The 25813-nt window shown below is 33.8% G+C and overlaps 1 protein-coding gene across 8 annotated transcripts in view; it reads left to right on the top strand.

Moving 5' to 3' along the window:
- Nucleotides 1-25813, top strand: part of CNOT4 (CCR4-NOT transcription complex subunit 4) — a 99212-nt gene that overhangs the window by 67906 nt on the left and 5493 nt on the right. For all 8 annotated transcript variants that reach the window (XM_058190116.1, XM_058190122.1, XM_058190119.1 and 5 more), the window contains 3 exons: nt 4715-4772; nt 5333-5582; nt 7723-8220. In XM_058190116.1, the coding sequence (XP_058046099.1) occupies nt 4715-4772; nt 5333-5582; nt 7723-8220 (806 nt within the window). The remainder of the gene's footprint in view (nt 1-4714; nt 4773-5332; nt 5583-7722; nt 8221-25813) is intronic.

The raw sequence follows: 25813 nt of genomic DNA on the forward strand, positions 1-25813 counted from the left end.
AAGGGAACTCACTCCATCACACGGTGGTAGGACTTGAACCACTGGAGTAATATACCTTCTTCGCTGACTTACGCACTTAAGCCACTGTGTTTTTTATTATAAATAAATGCATTTGAAAATAAATACTATTGATATTCCCCAGATTATGATCACAGTTGGGACCAAAATTTTGGTTGCTAATTTTGGTTGTGATGCAGTTAGCAAGTCATCATGTGACCAGACCAGATTTTACAACCAGTTTTACTAAGATAATTGAATGAATCACCATGGTTGTTAATTGCATGGCTGGGAGAGTAATGACTTTTGTTGCCCTAACTAGATTCAGGGAAAGCATAGGCTTGGAATATATAGGCTTAGAGCATTAAGACACTTTTTGAAATAGAAACCGTTGTAGATTTAAGATTAGACTTTATTGTGAGAATCATTTACAAAGTTATTTTATATTTCTGAGGGGTGCCTAGGTTCAGTGCTTCATTTAAAAATTTTGACTTTAAAAATAAAATATTATTTTTGTTTTTATTGTTACAAACAGAAAATCATCTAACAGTTTACAATTCTTAGATTAAATTTATTTTTAATTTGAATATCAAAACTCACAGCGTCAGAATCATATTTGTTTGTTTGTTAATAAAATTTATATTACTGCCCATCTCATTGCAGGCAATTCTGGGTGGCATAAAACAATTTTTAATGAATTTTTTAAAGACATGTCAGGAGTGGAAAGAATAGTTGTATCTCTCGCATTAGGATGTTTTGCCAGTAATTGGGATTTATATTATATTTTAAACTAAAACCACTTTAGTGACAATTGGATACAGAATTGGCTAATTTCAAGAAAGACAATTTGACTGCTGAGGGATTTTGTTCTGCTAATAAATACTTTTTGCTTTTCTTTCGTCTTACTAGCTTCGCATATTCTTTATAAAGAACTTATAAAGTTTAATATTGACCATATCACTTTCATGTATGAAATAACTAATGCCATTCTTCAAAATAATATTAACAGTGAATAATGATCTGATTGTTTTCCATCCAGATTTTATATATTGCCTTGTGTGATGATTATAGTTTTATTGTTACTTTTCTCTCGTAATCATTTTATTAGACCATAGGATTTTAAATGTTACCATTGTTATGTGTTGTTGCAGTAATAATTGCAGAGATATATTGTATCATAGGATACATTCCAGCAAAAGAATTGAAGTCTCCTTCATAATTTAGTTGTTTAGAGCAGGGATCCCCAACTCCTGGTCCAGTACTGGTCCATGATCTGTTAGGAACTGGGCCACGCAAGCGATGGGCGAGAAGCAAAGCTTCACCTTTGCATGCACAAGGACTAGGTTATGCATGAAACCATCCCACGCCCTCCACCCCCCGAAACCAGTCCCTTGGGCTAGGACAGTTGGGGGCCACTGCTTTAGAGGAAGATCTATTTTATCTATTTTTTCCAAGTATTAGTTTAGTTCTAGTTCAACTCCCTTTTATTCTCTCTTTATTCTTCTAATAACTAATCTGAAAAGCTGCATATAGCAATGTCCAAAGGTGCTTTTCAATAGGCAAATGGACTTCTTTGTTTTTTTCCTTGAAAATGTTTCTCTTCTCATCCAATAAGCTTTTTCAGTTCACTAAATTCAGTTCTTGGATGAGAAGCGAAGTATTTTCAAAGAAAAAAACAAAATGCAGTTGCTTTTTGAAAAGCACATTTGTACAGTCATGATCTGGATGATTGAGAATCTCCAGAGACTACGTATATTAAAAATACTTTTTCCTCCAGTGGATTGTGTACAAATATTATTTCAGCAATAAAATGAAAGTAACATGTTCTGGATTATATTGGTACTGGTATGTGTTTGGATCACTATCTTGTTTGATTAAATAAGTGATAAAAGAGGGGAGCTTTGTTACAGTTTAAAAAATATTGACATTTAAAATGTGTTATTTAAATGCTTGTTTGTTTAAGAGAGAATAATATAGTACTCAAATACATAGTTAAAGCAGAACATTCCAAGACTTCTTTTGTCTGCCCTTCAGACAAAAACCTGGACACCAGAGTTATGAATGATAATATTACTTTTATTATAAGGTTATAGTAATAGAATCTTATAAGTTAGAGTGTGTTTCCCCCACTTTCCCTTTATCTTTATGAGAATTAGGGAGGTCATGTCTGAGACACTTTCTCAAATTACTTTTCTGTCCCAGACACAGATTTCATTTTTCTGACTGTTGTCTTGGTTGCAGTTCTCCACCTACTTTTGCAGATTATTACTATTATCCCTAACATCGTTCTATCCTCAATAAGATTTAAGGAAATCTGTATTGTTAGTGACTAATTTGTTACTTTATGGAAAATTTATTATTACCTGAATTACCTGGATTATTTTAATTGTACTTGTGACTTAAATTAGGTTCTGGTAATCATTACTGTAGTTGATGTCACAATGGGAAGACAATTGTAACTTTTGACAGCTTTATTTCATTGCTTATAATATATCACTTGTTAGGATAGGCAAGATAATTTTTTTAATTAAGGACTCAGGTTTAAGTAATTTTCTTTGAACCTGGAAGGTGAGAGAAATCATAGAATTTCCACCAAATTAGGCCTTTACAGACTAGGGTAGATTTGTACTTATTTTAACATGTTCTAGCAAACATTATAATATTTTCAAGGCTTTTGTTATGTTTGGATTAAAAATGTGTTAGTATTTAGGTTGTCGTACCTCTACCCTTATCAGACAAGTGCTTCAGAATTCAAGTACTCCTTTACCTATTGTTGGAAATCTTAAATTCAATTTTTGGGTGCCAAATTCCTTTTTTCCAGTATTCATATCACAGATTAAAATCAATATTTCTGACTAAGGTATTTTTTGAACTAAGTTATATTGAAGGCATTTATGCAACTTTGTGATCAAGGTAGAGAAGCATTCCATCTTCAAGTCACAAAACCACCTAAAGTTTTATTTTAATCTTAATTTATTAATGTTAATTAACAATAGATAACAAGTTAATTTATTAACTTTAATACAATATGTCTAACCAGTGATGTTCAATATTGTATCTCTTATCTATAGCTTCTACCAAATCAGTGATATAGTAGGCTATGTACTATTTTTCTGCTGAACAGCCATGACAATGAATGTGTTTCCTGATAAATTTATTTGGATTAGTGGAAGAACTCTGTACAGGCAAATATGTATAGCTTAATTCCAGTTAAAAACACACATTCAACCATGTGTACCTGACATAATCTTTTTTTGCTCACTTGATTATAGTGCTTGATTCACTATTTCCATTTGACCTACATTACTGTAACTCATTCAAGCCATTCTTCCCCTATTTTTTATGAATTACAGTATCATCCATGTATTGATCTTCCCTTGTTCTTTCTGTTACAGTGGTTTTTCAAGCTAATTAACTAATTTCAAGCTAATTCACAAATTTACTGTGAATTTGTAATTCACAAATTTACCATGGAATAAATTTGTGAATGGCAGTTTTAAGATGCTCAGATTACTTGAGTGTTCCAAATAGCAATAACACTTAGATTTATATACTGCTCCACAGTAATTTACAGCAGTTTGCATCATCAACATACTGCTCCGAACAATCTGGGTCCTCATTTTACTGATTTCAGAAGGATTGAAGGCTGAGTCAACCTTCAGCCTGTCAGGATTGAACTCCTAGCTATAGGCAGAATTAACCTGCAATACTGCATTCTAACCATTGTGCTACATGGGGCTAGACTTGCTATAAAGAGACACCACATAAAAAATATAGCTTTTCTGTTAAAATAAATGATTCAAAGAGACTTGGATTAATTTCAATTCCTCCTGCCTCTTCCAAAATGGTATACTTTTAATATGAATACCAGAATCTCTTAAGCATTACGCATAAACCATCAGTCTGAAATTCAGTGTTATCTCATTTATCAATCTGAAAGTCACACTGAGAGCTTTTCCATTCGTTTATTTACTGGAGTGATATCTCACCTTACATTCAAGAGCTCAAGACAGCATAATAAGACTACTTTTCCCAAGCAAAATTTGAGGTAGGCTGGGCTGAGAGACAATTACTAACCCAATGTCACCCTGGCAGCTTATATGATTGAGAGAGGATTACAACCTGGGTCATTCCATTCCTGATTTAATCTGTAGGTCACATTAAAAAAAATGCTTGCAAATAAATTTCTATTCTAATAATTACAACTGGAATTGATTGCAGATAAGGTTTAAATAATTAAACAGGACAAGAAGCAATGGATGGAAACTAATTAAGGAGAGAAACTACCTAGAACTAAGGAGAAATTTCCTAACAGAACAATAAATTAGTGAAACAATTTGCCTCTTGAAGTTAATGCTCCAACATTGGAAGTTTTTAAGAAGAGATTGGACAACCATTCGTCAGAAATGGTATAGGGCTTCCTGCCTGAACACTGGGTTGGACTAGAAGATCTCCAAGGTCCCTTCCAACTCTGTTATTCTGTTAACTTTGTGCAGTTCAAGTCAGGATATTTCTAATTGAATTTTTCATTAAGTAAAGTTAATGAAATTCAAAAATAAAGCATATATGCAAATAGATATATAAAATAGTTACTAATAAACAATACAAAGTTCTCTTTAAGGTAGTAAAAGGTTTTAATTTTACTTCCTATAATTTACTCCATTAAACTGATTTTGTATCATTTTCCATTTGCTTAAGTATTGTTTCTTTTCTTTAGCTCTATTGACAAGCCATCAGATTCTCTCAGTATAGGAAATTGTGACAACTTACAACAGGTAAGATTCTAACAAGAGTGCTTCTGAATTTTGTTAGCTGCATATTTTTGTAATTATAACTAATATGTGACAGAGACCTGCCTGCATTGTAAAAAATATATGTCTTTAATTTAAACTTAAAGTAAATATAGTAGATTTTTTTTCAGCTGCCAAATTTTTAGAAATGATTTAAAAGTATCTATATACCACTGAAACTCTTGGGTCTGTTTGAATGTTTGTAACCTTCAATTGGGCAAAATGGTGCATCATAGGACAATTTTTGAATTTATATACCTCAAATAGACTAACTTACAGAATACATCCAAAATCCAGGACCTTTCTGTGGTATTGAAATTTGGCAAAGTTGTGACTGCATCAGTGCATTTCCAATACTCCCTGCCCGTTTCCCAAGAAAAGTTAATGAGGAAGCTGGCAGGAAGTTGGAAGTCACTTATTTTGTTTTGTTTTTGTTTTGTCCACCCTTGGTCATTCCATTCCTCTGTTTAAGTAATATATCGGTTTTATGGTTGTACCATAGTTTACAAAACTGAATCTTGTTTTGCCTGACCTTTTCCTCTCAGATATCAAATAGTGACACACCATCACCACCTCCTGGTTTATCAAAATCCAATTCAGTCATCCCAATCAATTCATCCAATCACAGTGCACGTTCTCCATTTGAAGGAGCTATAACAGAGTCACAGTCCCTCTTCTCAGACAACTTTCGGCATCCCAACCCAATTCCAAGTGGACTCCCCCCGTTTCCCAGCTCGCCACAGACGTCCAGTGACTGGCCCATGGCACCAGAGCCACAGAGTCTCTTCACATCAGGTAATATAGAGTCACTCTATGAGGGAGATTGGTTTTTCCCCCCTAAATATGATAAATAACTATAATATGTAGTATAAGAATAATTATTAATAAATATTTGCACATTGTAATCTAAAATAGTAGTTTGGTTTATTTTCACTTTTAAAGTAAATCATGATTACTTATTAAAAGCCATGGTAATACTTTTATAAATATTTTCTGTGTGGATGATGATAAACTTTATTAAAGAAATGAACATTGTATCTTATATTAACAGATACTTTCTTAAAATAAAATTTCACATATTGTGCATGAATGCAGTATAATTTAACATCAGGATTAGTTAGAATATTTTCCTTATAATTATAAACAGTGATTTACTTAATTTATATATCATAGGCTTTGTTACCTGGCATTAATATATTTAAATATAAATCTTTGAGGAATCATGCCTCTATATTACACATGTCAAACTCGATTACATCATGTGACGTATCGTGACGTATCACAGTGTTTTTTGCCTTTGCGGAGCAAGGGTGGGCCTGGCTTGCGCGTGATGCATCTGGCCTGTGGGCTACCAGTTTGACACCCCTGTTCTATATGAACATCATTCACAAATTATTATAAAGTATGCATACATTTATTAGCTTAGAGGATTGATTTCAGGATACAGGTTGCCCTTGACTTACAACCAATTGTTTAGTAATGGTTCAAAGTTACAGTGGCACTAAAAAAAAGTGACTTACAGTTTTTTTTCACACTTAACGACCATTGCAGCATCCCCATGGTCATGTGAGCAAAATTTAGCAACTTGGCAACTGTATGTGGGGTTACAAATTACAGATTACGGGTTACAGTACCTTCTGACAAGCAAATCTGTGGGGAAGCCATATTCACCTAAAAACTCACTAACTTAACTGCACTGATTCACTTAACTGTGGCAAGAAAAGTCATAAAATGGAGCAAAATTCACTTAACTGTCTTGCTTAGCAACAGAAATTTTTGGACTCAATTGTTGTAAGTCGAGGACTGTCTGTACAACCTCAGCTGGTACAGCTGACTTCAGAATGTTCCTTTATTGAAAATTCACCCCCTAATACACTAGGTCATTAGCGGTTCAGGTTATTAGAGATTGAAATAAAAAAAGAAACAATTTATTTTAACAGATTTAAAATATGTTTTATCATGAAAATAATAAAAACTCATCTCACAATAAAGACTTGCCAATTTATTGCCATCTAAACTTTGGTAGATCATAGTCAAGTTGCATTTGATTGAGTGGACTGTGTCATATAACAATAAATTGTTTATTCTTTAAAGACTCATTTTAGTCTCATTAAATATAACATATTTACATAACTAATCAGAACTGAAACAACTATGGTGATTTATTTGCTATGTAATTTACTCTTAGAATCTCTTATACATAACATGAAGTAGTAGTTTATTTATCTGATATGTATGTGACAGGAAATAGAGATCGTCCTTGCTTCTTGATGGTAATTGGGACCAGGAATACCATCAATAAGCGACGTGACCATAAAGCATGACATTACACAACCACATCAACTTATGATGGCAATTCTGGCAGTCCCAATTGCCATCATTAGAGAAAGCCTACACTGTTGTAGCATCCACATTATGTTATCACCATTTGCACCCTCCTGTCAGGTTCCCCATTGACCAGCAGTGAAAGTCAGAAATATGATCGTGACCATAGGACTCTGTGACATTGTAATTGTGAGCCAGTTGCTGAGCACCCAAATAAACCTCCCTTTTACAGTTCCATTGTGACTTGAAATGGTTGCTGAACAAGTAGTAGTTAAATGACTACCTGTACAGCCATCTTCCTGCTCTCTGTTTAGCCTTGCATTTGTTTCTAAATATGTTACAAATATAATTCTATATACCATAAACCAAGTCCTGTTAGTGTCAATGGAAATTAATAAGTATGTTTTTGTACTAAATATGCTATAGTTCTGCAAATGACAAAACTGCTAAAGTTCTCTTCATTTTGGGGAGTTACAAAAAGAAATACTGTTTGAATCCAAATTTAAAGATTTTCATGCACAATAGGGATGAGGGTAAGAAAATAAATAAAAAACTTGTAAATAGTTTGATATAGGTGGATTGAGAAGGCATTTATCTCTCCTCTCCTCAGAAACCATCCCAGTATCCTCCTCTACAGACTGGCAGGCAGCATTTGGATTTGGTTCATCTAAACAGCAAGAAGATGACTTGGGATTTGATCCCTTTGATATCACCCGCAAAGCCTTAGCAGACCTGATTGAGAAGGAACTGTCAGTTCAAGATCAACCATCTCTCTCACCAACATCTCTTCAGAATCCTTCCTCACACACTACAACTGCCAAAGGGTCAGGATCTGGATTTCTGCATCCTGCTACACCCGCAAATGCCAATTCTCTCAATAGCACATTTTCTGTCTTGCCACAGAGGTTCCCACAATTTCAACAGCATCGAGCAGTTTATAATTCCTTCAGTTTTCCAGGCCAAGCAACTCGCTATCCTTGGGTGGCCTTTCCTCGCAATAACATCATGCACTTGAACCACACAGCAAATCCCTCTTCAAATAGTAATTTCTTGGACTTAAATCTCCCACCTCAACACAGCACAGGTCTAGGAGGGATTCCCATAGCAGGTAAGTGCCTTGAGTCAGGCAATACATTTGAGTCATATCCTCAGCTTTTCTAAATCAGGATAATAAAGAATGGGAGGGAAAATTAATTAATTTATTTATTTATTTATTTATTTATAATACTTGTTAGACCCTAAGATTCTAGGTGGTCTATAACTTGAAGAAAATCGTTTTCATCAAGCCTATTAAAACATTAAAGTCCACAAAATACAGTCAGAGCGTCACCTGCAATTGCACTCTTAAGTGAAACTCATATTAAAATGAAATGATATTCAGGATTTTCCAGAATACAAGGAGGCTTAGAACTAACTGTACTGCTGGGTTAATTAAGCATGTTCCATAGTGTGGTGGGTACTACTGAGAAGGCCTGCCTTCCAGCCTATGACTTGATGTTTGTTACTGAATAGTAGTATAACTGGCATACTGGAAACATATCTTTTTACACTTCTAAAGAAAAATATTAAATTTGAATTTAGCCTTCTAATTATGAGCTTTATAAGAAAAGTGGAGTATTCCATGTCCAATAATTAATATTTTGGAAGTTTTATAATTTGCCTTGACTTCTTAGTAATGCTGTAGAATTGATTTTTATTTATAGTTTGAGATATATTTCAACATCTAAACATTTGCCCTGGCCTACTCATTATACCTGGAGAACATAATAGCAAGTCAGTAGTCATATCATTTACCACTTTCAGCATCTGAACAATGAGATCTAATATTGTTGAGATGGCAGAAACAACTGGTACAGAATGCTTTATGAATGTAATTACGGTATATAATGTCTATACTGTTGAGTTTGACATTTAACCAGAAAATTAACTATCCAGATTTTTAACTTTCTCATTTTCCCCCTGAAAGATTATTTTTCAATTGAATTGTGGGGAAAAATTTTGAAGTACTTTATCTTGATTTTAAAAAATGTACATCTCAAGGACATGGTATTTTAATAGGGTGTGTAGACTTTTTTTATCTACTATATTTTATTCCAGTATCCAGAGTCTGTATAAACATTAAAAAGAAAAGATTCATGGTTACAAAGCGATTGCTGATTTTAATGAGAACCCTGTCCTAATGAAATGTGATTTAGGAGTAAAATAAACACCAACCTGAGTGGAATAGGCTGTGCCTCAGTGTCACCACTGGTATATTCAATCCTGAACTGGGATATATCTCACTTTCATTAATATTAAAGGCAATATTAGGAGAAAGGTATTCTTATGGGGCAATATTCTATATCTTAATTGATTCTTATTTGGACCTATAGAATTTATTAAACCATTGTTCCTCAAAATAAATGTATTATATTTAAGAAGCTTGGATAATTCTAATCCATTTAGCAATATAAATTTATATGTACTCTGTATTTTAAAACTGCATTTTTATATCCATTGTACAACCATACTTTCATTTGCCACTTGCCCAAATATACAAGTAGAGTATATATGCTGTTTTCCCACGCGTTTAATCTTTCCCAAAATAAATTATGTGTAATTGTTTTCTGCAGTGCTATGTTTTGTATTATCTAAGATATAATTGGGAGATGACTGTCAGCCTTGAAGTTGTGAGAGTTGTATCCACTTCTGAATCAGGGTGTATTCTAGCATTTCAATAATTTGATGTTCTTTGCTCCTGTCTGGAGTATTTCAGACTTCTTTTATTTGTGCATTCATTCCTTAATTTGTGTTTTATTGTTTTTAAAAAAACCAATAAAATGTCGTTAAATAGATACAAATCACTTACATCTAAAAAGTATTTCAATCTCTTTTTTATTCCCCTAGCGCAAAGTGTTAGAGATGCAGGCAAGCAAAGAATTGAAATTATTTTTTCACTATTATTCATTAAGAACTGTTCCTATTCATTTTAACCAAGAAGAGAAAAAGATTCTCTTTTTCTTGTTGAACGTAAACTTTATGTTACAGATTTAAAGGTTTACGTCAAGATTATACAATCCTAGATTCCAATTAAAGTGATGATTTAGCCATAATAGATTTGATTCTTTGAACAAAAGATGAGGAAAAAGTGCCATTCTGATCTAGTATAATCTACTGTAATTTAATGCCATTAATGTATATTTGAACACATTTATTCCAGGTTAGACATGGGTGTTTTTTGTTCACCAGGGAATTTATTCTCCTTGGATTTATCCTGATTTCCACTAGAAAGGGTGAAACTATGATGAATTGGACAATTTGAGTCTATCTTTTTAAGGGCAGTTGTATCACTAGTTCTAATTCAGGTTCACCATAAAAATCTAACGTTACATTTCATAATATATCTAGTGTGACTGTGATAACTTCACCTGCTATGTTCATTTGCTAATACATGCTTCATCACGTTCATATTAAGGAGCATGAGACCTACAGTTCATCTTTTGTAACAATTCATTTACTATCTGGGAAAATTTATTATATTGAAAGTAGCTTCTTTTCTATAGGAACAAGAGATTCTCAATATAGAGGATTTTTAGAAAATCTTACAGACTATATCAGCACCTGGCATGCTTTATTTCTCTTTTACATAGTTTTCATACATCAGCTAAAAAAGTTTTCAAAACAGTTTTGATAAGTAATAAAAAAATAACTCATATTAATTACCATAAGTTACATTTCACTAATTTTAGTAGGTGAATTAAATTTGTTTTTATTGATTTAACTTTCAGTAATGTGTAGTTTACATATATGGTTTTGTTGGTCCATACAGTTCCAGATTCGTCACTCTTAGGATTGAATCTACATAAACAGTATACCTTTTCACTTTGAGCAATTGTTCTTCTACTTAATTAATCTGTGGGTTTCCTTCTTCTTTCCTGTCTTTTTTCTTTCTTTGTCCATTTTATTTCCAAGACATCTATTTTTCTCCAGTTCTCCTGTGAAATTTTTTTAAAGCTAAATAAAAGTACTATATGATCAAAATATTTCTGCAATGGTGTAGCAAGATCAGATTTTTTTTCTCCATTTTAATACTATTGCCAAACCTGCCTGCATATCTGATAGCCTGTTTAGGGATATGAAAAAAAACCTGTCTGATCACTAAGAGTTGACACAAAATTGATGGGACATAATCAATTGCTTATTTGCATGGTAACTAAACAGACCTTTTAGCAATGTTCAGAACTGAAAGCTGGCAGTTTTGTACTTCACACAATATTCAGAAGTAAAAAGTAGCGTTATTGTATTTCACACAAATTTCCAAATTAGAAAGTATTAGAAAGTATGCTTCTGTATCTCTTAACACTTAACACTGCAAAAGAACCTCAACTTTTTTATTATCCAATTTCTTTTCTAATCATCAAAGCCACAAATCATAGTTGCATTTTTTTTCCTGTTTCATGGAAAAGTCTACAAAGGGTTTCGAGGCAACCATAAATGTAAATACTGTTTTTTCTCTGATCAAAGCAGTTAATTTAGCCATCTCTGCAAATTCTGTATCCTGAAATCTTCTGAATTAATTCACATATTTGTTTTGGTTTTTTTAATATGTCCACCAAACAAGATAGAATGTCCCTTAATGTGATTTCCAGTGATTCAAAATACCTTTATATATTATAGATGACAGATATCAATGATATATTATTTTATAAAAATAAATTTTATAAAAAATCTCTTTACGACTAGAACATAATGTAAATTTCAATTCTCTCAATCGCATATCTCCCACTTGTCCATTTGTTTACTATAACCAACATTTTTACCTATTTTACTATTTGCTTTTCTTGTCTCACATTTCAACAAAAATTTATACAATTTAGCAATAACATGTTCATCATTAAAACATAATTCTGTTTCAAATTCACTCAGAAGTAATTTTTTTTTGAGGAGAAGCTTGATGTTTTCAGTCCATGCTTTGAGCAATGCTTGAAAATATATTTATGCAACTGGGATTTTCCAAAGGGAACAATTGTCTTCTTTTAAATCTTCCTTTACTTGCCCAAGAATCCATGACATTCTGGACCTTGGTTTGGCTTCTGCACCAAATGTAAGTAGGAAAGAAAAAGTAATAACTCAAATACATACTGTAATCTTCAGCAGCTGTAATTATATAGTTGGATAAATCATCACTATTTCATTAGCTCTTACTTCTCATTGAGCCTGGAATATGTCTATTTAGTCATTAGCTGTGTGCAGGCTTGAATGTTAGCAGATATTGGGCAACATGTAATTCATTACTTCTTTATCATGACTGACTCTAAAAGAGGGGCACTATCTTAACTGCCAGAAAACAATTATGTTGCTTAGTGTGATTATTAGATATTCAGGGTCTGGGGTGTATTAATTAGATACTACATTGACATAATGCTGAACATTATGTAGTGTCATCATTTAAACAGAAGCTTGCCAGAGTAAAGCATCAGGCTTGCATATTCAGCTGCTTATTTTGTCTAAGCAGGGGATTTTGACTATGTGTTATATAAATATGTAAAATTATAGTACAGTACTTTTTAAAGTATATAATTTTACTAATGTTTTTACAATTTCAAAAAATAGCATTCAAGCATTGGTCAGTACAGGCAAAATTCCAGTTCAAGAGCCAACATCCATTTACTCATTTTCTACCATTCATTCTTAGGGCAAGTATTTGGTGGCCAGTTGGTATCATTTGGTGGCCAATTGATGCATGTGACTCTAAATGTTAATAAGACTTATTCCTCTGGAAAACTTACATATCAATAGAAATATTAAAGTTCATTTAGCAAGTTGACAACACAGTTAAATGCCAGTACCTGCACAAACTCTAAATGTTATTTATAGTATCCAAAAGATGAATATTTTTAATTTCTTTTGTTCGTTTTTGAATGAACTAAAGCTGCCTGCTCATACTTGCCTAGAGAGTGTACCTTTTAGAATTTACAAATAATAAAATACATATGAAATCATTCAGTTTGAATCAGTAGAAACACAAAAACCGCAAGGAGACACGATAGACAAAACAAAATCTTGACTCCACATCCCTTACATTATGTCAAGGTTCTTTCCTTTAGCTGGTTCACATTTGACCCAGCTTGTTAAGAATTCTTATTGCACACTAGATTAAAGATACTTTTTATTTTTGACAGTTGATTGTCCTCGTCCAAATAAGAATGAAGTTTCTTCTTATATTCTCTACAGATTATACCTGGACTTCTTTCTCCTGTCTTACCCACAAGTTAATGAATACCTTGCTTTGTATTTTTCATACTTAGTGCTAGGTGGATTTGTTATTGATATAGCCAACATTCTTGCCCTGGGGAACACCAGCTTCCAATATATCTCCCATACTCTTCTTTTACAGCAAACATTAGCTATTTTTAGATCATAGGTATCTCACATCTTTGTAATGGATGTGGCTTACATTAAAGAATTCATTTTACCCGAGTTTGCAGATCGTGAATTTGAGAGTATTAAATACTAAAATTGTTGATTTTAGTGTCCTACAGTAGGAACCTACAATTGCGTTAATATAAGCTGTGCTGGATGAATTGCTAAACAAAGCCAATTTTTATATGAAGTTTAAGTGATATGTTAATCTTGTCTTGGTGATGTTTGGATGATTTTTAAGGAATATTTCTTTTTTTAGTTGTGTGATTTAGTTTAATAGAGAAAGCACCAAGGTTTTGTTTAGTGGTGTCCTTATAATTAGAGTAAGGTCAAAATGTCTTACATCTTTATCACAAAAATGTACAATAGAATTAAACATACAATAATGTTTCTCCCAATTTTTCATACCAACCAAGCCTTATAATGTTCAGCTTTGCTTCCTTTGATATTAGCAAATACTGCTGGAGGGAATGAAAAATATTGAAGTTAGGCCTCATTTAGATTGAGGCCTCATATAGATAAAGCATTTCCCTCACCATATTAAGCTCCAGCTTCATACTGCAAAGAGAATTTGATTTTAAAAAATCTCCATGACTTTTTTTTTTCTGTAGCTCTTGGAATAGTTGCCTTTATACTTGCCCTCAGGTTCATTCTAGATTTTAAAAAATAAAGTTGATACAGGTAGATAGCACTAATATATATGTTTGTATACAAGCATATACTAACTTTGGTGCCATTCATATATATTGGACTGACATCCTTAATTCTCCCTCCACATCTGAAGAATGCAGACAGCAATTTTCTTGATCATTTTAGATGTTGATATCTTTTACCATTTATTCAAATAGAGAATTCAAAGACTGCCTGGGAAATAACCTTTTTTGTTAGGTATCTGAACAGTTCAGAAGGAAAATGAATGCAAATTATCAATGCACTAGGAATGTCAAAAAGAGCCATCACTTTTTGTTGCATGTTCACAGCAATAGTTCAAAAATGTTTTAATATCAAAATATCTTGAAATTTTGAGATGCGTTTATGTAAATGTGTGATGAAATTGTTCATGATTTTATATTTGATAAATGACCTTGGAATGAGAATAGAAATTGGGAATACTGAAAGACACTTTTTAAAAAATGCTTAAAATATTTTTTTAAACAAACTTTTTCAAAATGCAGGAAGGATGGAGGCCTTCTAAGCACTGTTTTGATGTACTTGGAAAATATTACTTATTAGCCTTATATTGCTGGTGCATTTATGGCAGCAACTTTCTTAACACTGTGCTTTTCCCCCCTTTACTTATTTGTGAAATAAAGATTGTGAAAAACATTTTCATCAGCTCTCCAAGATGAAATCCTTCTAACTGAAAATGTTCAAACGAGTCCTATAATTGAAATCTTCCATTTTTTAAAATATGGAATCCAGATGCCTTGGCATTACAAGTAGTATTAGTAGATTTTGATCCTTTCTCTGTCATTCGGACCAGTCATTTCCTTCAGCTCAGAGTGTACCTGATGCAAAGGTAATGATTGTGCCAAATCCTACTAAAACTAAAGAAAAAGAAATCTATAGTAGTATGATTTTCCAGTAAAGTTAACATGGAATCCCTATATTAATGTATTGGGAAGTGACATAGCAGATAAATAAATTGCAGGATCCAATCTGGGTTGGTCACTGGGACCAGAGGTTTAATCTTCCAAGCTTTTGGATTCATGCTGGAGCTCATCCTCAGGGAACTTCTCTAGCAGAGTGTGGATTGTTGGGCATACTTGTTAAGTGAATCTGGCTTCCTCATTTACTTTGCTTGTCAGAATATCGCAAAAGATATTCTGACAAGCATGACCCTAGGACATTGCAACATCATAAATATGAGTTAATTGCCAAGCTTCTGAATTTTGATCATATGTCCAAGGGAATCCTGCAACCATTGTAAGAGTGAAAAATGGTCATGAGTCACTTTTTTCAGTGCCATTGTAGCTTCAGATGGTCGTTAAATGAACTGTTGTAAGTTGAGAGCTACCTGTAACAGGTAGTTATTCTAGTTCAACCCCCTACTCAAGCAGAAGACCGTATACCCATTTCAGACAAATTGTTGTCCAGTCTCTTTTAAAAAATCTTCAATGATGGAGGACCCACAACTTCTGAAGGCAAGCCATTCCACTGATTAATTGTCCTAACTCAGATAATTTCCCCTTATTTCTAGGTTGGTTCTCTCCTTGATTGATTTCCATCCATTACTTCTTGTTCTGACTTCAGGTGCTTTGGAGAATAGGTTGACCTCCTCTTTGTGGCAGCCCCTTAAATACTGGAATTGCTATTATGTCACCTTAGTTTTTTCATTAAACTAAACATAACCAATTCCTGCATCTGTTCTTCATATGTTTTGGCCTCTGGCCCCCTAATCATCTTTGTTGCTTTTCTCTGCACTCTTTCTAGAGTCTCAACAAATATTATTATCTGTGTATAAAACAGAGAATAGCAATGGAATCTTTGGTACACTGTGAGTTTGTTTCATTACCCAACTAGGTAACATCATTGGTGCTATAAGAATAATAAAGAATATAAATAATTGCATTCAGCATGATTAACTGATCCTTTGTTATCCTTCCTCTATTGCAGTTCTGCGTAATTAAAACAAATCTTAGCACTTTAAAGTTGTCATCATCTCTGCAGAATTTTTTCCAGAATGTTTTGTAAGATTTGTTAAGAGTCAGTTCATGTATTTTTCACTTATACAGATAACTCTGCTTATGGTTTAATTGCACAAACTGTGTGCTAGATAGTGCTGTGAGATGACATATCTCTATGACTCAGAAAATTAAACTTTTATCTGAGACAGGATAATCTATGATTTTGTCCTTTGGCAGCACATTGCCAGTTGAATATTGTTTAGAGTTTTATTGTCCTTATTACGTTTTTCTTTCTCCTATGTTTGCTTTTGTATGCCACAAAGACCTTCTGGAGAGATTGACTAATAAAATTGGATGGCCAGCCAGTTAGCTAGCTAGCTAGTTAGGCAGACAACCTAGCTGGCAGGGAATATAGACCGTATTTACATCAAGTTATCAGGAAACCTCAGTTGAAATTAATCAGGAATCATCATTTTTATGAAAAATGCATTTTTCTTGCTCATCATAACACATGCATATTTTTTTAGCATTCAGGAAGAAATATAGCCTGCATTTTTAGAACATATATAAAATTTAAAGCAATTATGTTTTCAGATCAGTTCAATTAATTAGCCTGTGATGTCATTAGGTGCTGAATCATCTTCAATTGATTTAATTGTAGTGAATATTAGAAAGTATTTTTGTCATTATTTGGTAAATGCCAAGAGAATAAGCAGTATTTCAAAATTTTATTCATTGCCTTTTTGTTTTGTCCTTGCCCTTTTAGTCAGTAATTATATTCATATTTATATAGCTACTCGTCTGATAAAACATGACCTCCAGTCACAAAAAAAAACCCCAATAAAATAATTACTACAAGTTTTAAAAGTCAAGGAGAGAGTCACAGATATTAACAACAGCGAGACCAGAACAGCTCAACAACTAATGGCAGAGCTAAATCTTGGGCAACTTGTGAAAAGGTAACAGGGATGAAGCCAGTCTAACCTGAAGGGAATGATGTTCCATAAAGTAGGCGCCATGCAAGAGCAGCCCCATGTCCGGCATCCTACAAGATGTAGCTCTTTAGTAGAAAGGACTTCCAGTGTACCTCTTTGCTGGATCTGATGGGAATTAAGTAATTGGGAAGAAGCAGTCCCTCAAATAACCAAACCCCATGCCCTTAGGAGCTTTAAAGTTGAAAACCAGCACTTTGAATTGGACCTGGAAGAAAACTGGTAATTAAATGCAGCTCAAAGAGCAAAGATGTAACATATTGCATTCCATGGGCACACATGAGTTCCCAGGTCACTGCATTCTGTACTAGCTGAAGCTTCTGGACATTCTTCAAGGGGAGTCCCACGTAAAACACATTGCTATAATCCATTTGGGAGGTTACCAGGGCTTGAGTGACTGAGCAGAGCCTCCTGATCTATGAACAAGAAGCAACTGGTGCACAACATGAAGCTGTGTGAACATCCTATTAGCCATGAGTGCCATCTGCTCTTTGAGGAGGAGTTGAGTCTACAAGAACCTCCAAGTTATTAGATTTAGTTAATAGATCTCTTAATTTAACCTTAGTTCCATCTCATTAGCAGAATGGATTGGAAAAAAATCAGATAATATGTTAAAGCAGGGGTCTCCAACCTTGACAACTTTTAAGCTGGCTGAGGAACTCTAGGAATTGAAGTCCACAAGTCTTAAAGTTGTCAAGGTTGGAGACCCCTGTATTAAAGCATTTCTCTCTATGTTTTTCACCAAGAGTTTAAAAAAGTAAAAATTAGATTATGAAATATCATTTAAGAAATACTGTGAAAATAATTACATATTTTTAATATTCTGAAACCCTTCCCCCATGTAATGATGAAATATTACAAAAAATATAAAATCATTACAGATCATTTGCTTGATCATGTATAGCTTGAAAATGTTTTTCTATTTTCTGGGAGACTCTTGTTTTCACAAGAGAAGGGAGAATGTCTGAATGTTTTCATGGCTGATGGATTATGTTTTCCTCTTTTGTAGAGGTTGGCTTGACTAACCTACAGATATAGTGGTAGAGTTGGTAATTATACATTTATAGTTCCAGAGTAATCTGAAAGCTACAAAGAGAGAAAATAAAGTGAACTCCTACAGACTGCATTATAGAAGACAATTTTGAACTTGATATTAAAATATGCCAAGAATTGTATTGATTTATGGCAACATACAAATATACAAGAATAAATTAAAAATATTAATCCCAGATTTCACTATAGTAGTACTAATGTAATATAATTTTATAATATGTATAGAATAGAATAGAATAGAATAGAATAGAATAGAATAGAATTTTATTGGCCAAGTGTGATTGGACACACAAGGAATTTGTCTTGGTGCATATGCTCTCAGTGTACATAAAAGAAAAGATACGTTCATCAAGGTACAACATTTACAACACAACATAAATAGTCTTGCTAATCTTACACATTGGCAAATAAATCTACCAAAACACATCTATTTATTTGTGCAGGACTGGAGTAGATTTTAAATTTTATATTGGTCTTAATGGGTTTTATTATTTATATGGTTTTTTTAAAAAAATTGGGCCATGTAGAATAAGTTTTTTAACTGTTATTTTATTCTGTATTTATATGTATTTTTAACTGCCTGTGAACCGCCCTGAGTCCCTAGGGAGATAGGGCGGTATATAAATATGATAAATAAATAAAATAAATAAAAGATACTTTTAAATTTTGTATGCCATTGTATTTTATAGGGAAATCAAGTTATAGGCAATCTTTTTCATCATAGGGTCTGCAGTTAAAAAGAAAATCAATCTGGCAGCTGAAGAGAGGTTATGTCTGTTGTGCTGGGGGAAAAGTTGCATTTTTTGGGTTTAGTTTAAGGTGGTATGTGTGTATACACACATATATGAATATAATGGACACATAGCCAGTACAGAGTGGTGACTAGGTCACTGGATTAGGAGCAGGGACATTCAGGTGCTAGTCCTTCTGTAATTGCAGAATCTGGTTGGATGTATGATTTGGGGCCTGTTCTCGGTCTAGACTGGAAAGTTTTTTAAAATATCTGGTTATCAAATGGCACTAATCCACCTTGGTAAACTACAGTCTATAATCATCATGAGGATATTTCCATCCTATAATGGGCTGATTCAAGCTGATGATTTATTTCCGTATGTGTTCATGTGTATGGCAATTGAAAGCTATTCTGAGGGTTTCAGATTATAAATTGCCCAATCTGCCATAAAGCAACACATTAGGTACTCAAAAATACTAAAATATTTATCATTATTTATTAATCAAGTTTGTATAGCTGTTCATCTCGCCAAAAGGAAATATCCTAAGTTTTAACTGGAATTTAAGCAAGCATATTCCCTCAGACACAGAAGGAAGTTTATGTGACAGTTTGGTTGCAATAATTTGAAGTTTGGTTACAATAATTTGAAGTTCCTTATGTATTGAGCAGAAAGAAAGAAAAAAACATGCCTGTGCAATCTTCTTAAAAAATGGTGAAACACATAATGGTTAAAGAATCACTTGGTATATGTAATGCACTATCTGTTTAATTTTCATCATTGTATTCTGTGTAGGCACCTTCTGTATGATACTAAATTAAAGTCATTGAAGGGATTAAAATAGTAATTACCTCACTGAAGGTACTCAGTGCTGAGATTTTTTGCTCAACTGTTGGAAAATGGCTATTTTGAGTGTCTGATGCATGTCTGATGTATGTATATATGTATAACGTACAATCATTGTAATGTAATATAATTAATATAATATAATATATAATCATAGGGACGCAGTGACTCAGAGGCTAAGACGCTGAGCTTGTCGATCGAAAGGCAGTTCAGTGGTTCGAATCCCTAGTGCCGTGTAACGGAGTGAGCTCCCATTACTTGTCCCAGCTTCTGCCAACCTAGCAGTTCGAAAGCACGTAAAAAGTGCAAGTGGGATCACCTTTGGTGAGAAGGTAACAGCGTTCCATGCGCCTTTGGCGTTTAGTCATGCCGGCCACATGACCACAGATACTTCTTCGGACAGCGCTGACTCTTTGGCTTTGAAACGGAGATGAGCGCCGCCCCCTAGAGTCAGGAACGACTAGCACATATGTGCGAGGGGAACCATTACCTTTAATATATAATCATAATAATGCTTGGGTCACATCACTAGATTGTTGGCACAAATGTTTGATGAGTGATGATAAAATGTTCCTTGTGAAGAAAGAATTTTATACATACAAACTGGACTTTTCTCTCTGACACCTAGTTTTATGTAGGATTTCCCCCCTCCCCCACCTCTTGTTTGGAGGGAAGCCTGAATTAGGAGTCTGCATGCATATTCTAGATTTGCAGATCATTAAACTGGTCCTTAGGAGCTTAGGGTCCGTGGTGGCTCAGGCTGTAAGATAGCCTGTTATTAAAACACAGCTGCCTGCAATTACTGCAGGCTCGAATCCCACCAGGCCCAAGGTTGACTCAGCCTTCCATCCTTTATAAGGTAGGTAAAATGAGGACCCAGATTGTTGGGGGGGCAATAAGTTTACTTTGTAAATATACAAATAGAATGAGACTATTGCCTTACACACTGTAAGCCGCCCTGAGTCTTTGGAGAAGGGCGGGATATAAATGTAAATTAAAAAAAAAAGATACTGTATTCTATCACATATGGTTAATAAAGAAAAGTGTTCAAGTAATAAATCAGTTGTGCCCAGAATTATCTCTAAGTGATTTTAGAATTAATATCAGCTAATCAACTCTGGTACACAGTCTTCCATTATGAAGATCAATATGCTTCAATTAAAATGTCTTTTCCGGTACATTTATATAGAAATATATTTGCATACATAGATGTATAATCCCCCTCCCCCCTCTTTTGGTGAAATGTACCATATGTAGTTGTTATATTCTATACTGTTGCTGAGATAACTGTATAATTATGACCTCGTAGTCTTCAGAAGCGTATCAAAGCTTGAATGTTTAAATGTTGTATCTAGTTGCCAAAAAAGGAATAACTTGTCAAATTTTTTAGTCAAGTATAAACTGATGCCACAATAAGAAATGTTTTTAGGAAATGTTTAGTTTTTTTCTCTTTTTCTTTTTGATTCAAAGGATCAAGGATACAGGTAGTTCTCGACTTACAACCATTTGTTTAGTGACTGTTCAAAGTTACAAAGGCACTAAAAAAGTGACTAAAACTGTTTTTCACACAACCATATCCCCCATTGTCACGTGATCAAAATTTGGACACTTGGCAACTGACATGTATTTATTTATGATTACAGATTCCCATGGTCATGTGACTTTCTGACAAGCAATGGGGAAGCCAGATTCAATTAACTTAAGAACTGCAGCATTTCACTTAACAACTGTGGCAAGAAAAGTCATAAAATGGGGCAAAATTCACTTAACAATAGACCTTTTGGGCTCAGTTGTGGTTGTAAATCAAGGACTACCATGATTTCTGTGATCAGGGCTTTAAAGGGACTTATTACCTTCATTGCACCTGTATCTTATAATCTCAATAATGTAGAATGAATGTATTAAAATCTAATTCTTTTATTTTAATGTTTATAGAACATTTATAGAACAACCCTGAAACATTACTTGTTATGAATTCATCTGTCATAAGAATTAAAATTGAATTGTCGATTTTACTAGTCTTTCGTTAATAATGTGTAGGAAAATATTCCCTTAGTAAATTCACTTTATTTATTTATTTATTTTTTTAAAGTTTTATTTTCATTTTCCAACAACCTATTCAATATACAGTCTCTTATTCAACATTAGTCATTAAATTTTCATTTGTTACTTATTCGGACCTGCCCAGCTACCACTTCCTTCCTTAACAAACCTTTCCTCCTCCCTTCTCTACTTTCTTCTACTTTCTTCATCCTTCCTCTCCTTCACTTTTCTACGTCCTCTCCTCTTTCCCTACTCTTCTCTTCCACCCTTTCTAACCTCTCTCTTCCCTTTCTTCTTCCTCTCCTTTCCCCTTTTCTACCTCTCTCTTCCCTACCTACTTTCTTCCTTCACTCCTCCTCTCCTCTTCATTCCTTCTGAAATGGCAGCTGAGCAGCCCGCTTTCATTTCAAATTATTTCTATTTCTTAATTACATATCTTCAATCATTCCTTTACATTGATCCTTCATCTCCCCTCTCCCCTTCCCCTCCCCTCCCACCCCGAGACTTCCCAGAACAGAGTACAGGGTATAAAATTAACAATCATAAATTAAAATACAACATAAGTCAAATCCATAGTCACTCCTCTCTAAGACCTTAACTCCCTTCCAAAACAGAAAAGTACATTCTTCTTCCAGTCCATTATATATCAGTCCATTCCACTCCTAAAATCTTCAGAATCTTCCAATTAAGTTAGTATTTCCAGTTCATCAATAAAATATCTTCATCAATTAAGACCAAATATATCTCCAATCTTCATCGATCAAGACCAAAACGATATTCCATCTTCCAGTATTCATCAGAAATTCTTCTATAATATACCTTTCTTCCTTAAACAGTATCCCAAATATAATTCATATTTCCAGCTTAAATTCTTAAATTTTTATCCAATCTCCAAAAGTAAACAATATTCTATCTTCTCATATCTTTAATATCACTTACATAAATCAAATAACATTGCTAATATTAATATTTCATACATCTGTCAGATAACATTATTAAAATTATAACTTATAGCCAAAATATATCAATTATAACAAATTCTATTTAACCAGATACCAACATTACATCCATAAATTTTTCTATCCTCCAAGGGTTAAACAATATTCCATCTTCCCATTCCTTTATACCTCACATATATCAAATAGTGATATACCTAAAATATGTCAGTTATAAAAATTAAACCCTATATATATATATTAAAAAAAAAAAAGATACCATCAAAATCACATCTTAAACATTCACCTTCCCCTTGTCTTCTATCTTACACATTTCCTTACACATTTTCAATCTCCAAAAATATCACTTACATAAATCAAATAACATTGCAAATATTAATATTTCTTCAATTTACCTTACATCTATCAAATAACATTATTAGGATTATAACTTATATCCAAAATATATCAATTATAACAATTAAATTCTATTTAACCAGATACCAACATTACATCCATAAATTTTTCTATCCTCCAAGGGTTAAACAATATTCCATCTTCCCATTCCTTTATACCTCACATATATCAAATAATGATATACCCAAAATAAGTCAGTTGTAAAAATTAAACCCTATATATATATGTTAAAAAAAAATACCATCAAAATCACATCTTAAGCATTCTCCTTCCCCTTGTCTTCTATCTTACACATTTCCTTACACATTTTCTTATACCTTTTCCACCATCTGCTCATCAATCAACTTAACATCTAGCAATAAAGACTTTCCAATCTTTAATATATTGGTGTAAAAATCTCTTGTTTAAAAACTTATTAAGAAAAGATAAGCCTCCAAAAGTTCCTATTAAAAAAAAAGAAAAAGTAATAATAATAATAAAAAAAAATTCCATATTTGAAATGAAGAAGTTTGCAAGATTTTAATAATTAGCTCTGTTTGCTTAAGAATCATTCCTAAACTGTAAAATCTACCAAAAAGAGAGGAAAAAAAAATTCCAATAAACTTTTCTTCTTAAACATTGTAATAAAGAAAAAGGTAAAAGGAGAAAAAAATCATTAACAATTCTTGTTAGCTTGTTATGCTCTTCTTCTTTATAATTTCGCTTTCCTTTGTATATTGCAAACGCCATTTTAGATCCACTCAGGTTGAAAGTTTCAACCTGAGTAAATTCACTTTATTAACACTACCATTCTCAGCATGTCTGAAAGAAAGCCTAATTTGGATTTAGCTAGCATGTCAAAATCAAGCTACGTTGTATTTAATTTTGGCAGATTTCAGTATTTCAGTGCAGATTGTTTGCAAGATTTTTGTAGAAATGTAAAGGAATCTTAATGCTTCATGCTTGTCAATTAGCATAGGTTGGTCATATAAAAATAAATATAAATGTTTCTACTAATGATAATCAATTTACTAAACCAATTTCTTAAAAGCTTCTAGAAGAACTGTTTTTGATAAACTCAAGGATTTATACTTAAATGATTTTATAATCTTATTCTAGTATACTGATACTTTTTTTCATTTTTAAAATATACATTTCTTATGTAGCATGTTCAGTTTAAAATATAGCAAAACATTAGCTATGTTTACATTTTTGTTACTCATTTGCTTCCTATTAAAAAGAGTGTCAAGGTTCCGAGCGATGTCCTAATTAAATCATGATCCTCAAGCTAAGCTTCAAAAGAAATCCAGTTATTTATTAGGAGCTTCATGTCCGCACATTCCAAGTGAAGCCAACTCTGACCCCACTTAATTTACGTTCCGGCTCCGACCCTGTTTTCCCCCTTCCCCTAAGGTGTGTCATCAGTCACATTCTCCAACGAAGCAATTTCACGGGTTGCAGAGATCACTTCCCTCCAACCACATAGACGGCCTTGACAGAGATATGGCTGGAATGTGCTTTTGTTTTGACTGATGTGCTGCCTCGCTGTGGCAGCAAAGTTCGTTTTCCCATCCCCCCTACCTATGGCAACTCGGGAGCAGGCCAGGAATGCTTTGTGAGTTGACATTTGGCTCCCCTCACTTCTTGAAGGTGACCTGTGCAAAGCAAAGACAAGTACAGGTATAGATTTTAGAGTTGCGATTCCCCCCAGGCTTGTTTGGGTTGTCTACGTGGAATTTAAGTATGAAGTGGTCAGCCTGGATGTTCCTACTCTTCATCCAAGACGTCTCTGATATGGGGGAGCCCTTCCACTTGATTAGGTATTGGAGCTGACTCCTGTGCCACCTCAAGTCGAGGATTTGTTGCACCTCATGATGGGTTTGGCCCCCTATAACCTTGGGGTCCGTGGCCTCACAGGGTAGTGGCTTCAGGGTTGATCTGACCATGGGTTTTAAGAGGCTGCTATGGAATACTGCGTGTATCTTCCCTAGCAGTCGGGGCAATTTTAATTGCACTGAGACTGAGTTTATTTATTTATTTATTTATTTAGATTTTTATACCGCCCTTCTCCCAAGGGACTCAGGGCGGTTTACAGCCAGATAAAACAAACAACAAGATAAATACAAGATAAAATACTATTTAAAAAACTTATTCAATTTGGCTCTAATTAAGATAAATTTAAAACAATAAAACCCATTAAAAATTAAAACTATATAAAATCTAAAATCCTATGCCAGTCCTGCACGAATGAACAAATATGTTTTCAGCTCGCGGTGAAAGGTTCAAAGGTCAGGAAGTTGGCGAAGTCCTGTGGGAAGTTCATTCCAGAGGGTAGGAGCCCCCACAGAGAAGGCCCTTCCCCTGGGGGCTGCAACAGTAGGCGGTCCCGCAGATAACCCGGCCCTAAGCCATGGAGCGCTTTAAAGATAGTAACCTTTAAAGTTGATGATCTTCACTATGGGGAATGACCCCATGAACTTTGGTCCCAGTTTCTTAGTGGAGAGTTTCAACCTCAAGTACCGTATTTTTCGGAGTATAAGATGCTTTGGAGTATGAGATGCACATTAGTTTTTGGGGAGGAAAACAAGAAAAAAAAACCTCTGCCTCTGCCTATCAGCATCCATCAGTATTCATCTGGCTAGTGTCCTTGCAGCAAACAGCCTGGTCAGCTTCAGC

This window comes from Ahaetulla prasina, chromosome 7, assembly GCF_028640845.1.
Source record: "Ahaetulla prasina isolate Xishuangbanna chromosome 7, ASM2864084v1, whole genome shotgun sequence".
Taxonomy (NCBI): Eukaryota; Metazoa; Chordata; class Lepidosauria; order Squamata; family Colubridae; genus Ahaetulla; species Ahaetulla prasina.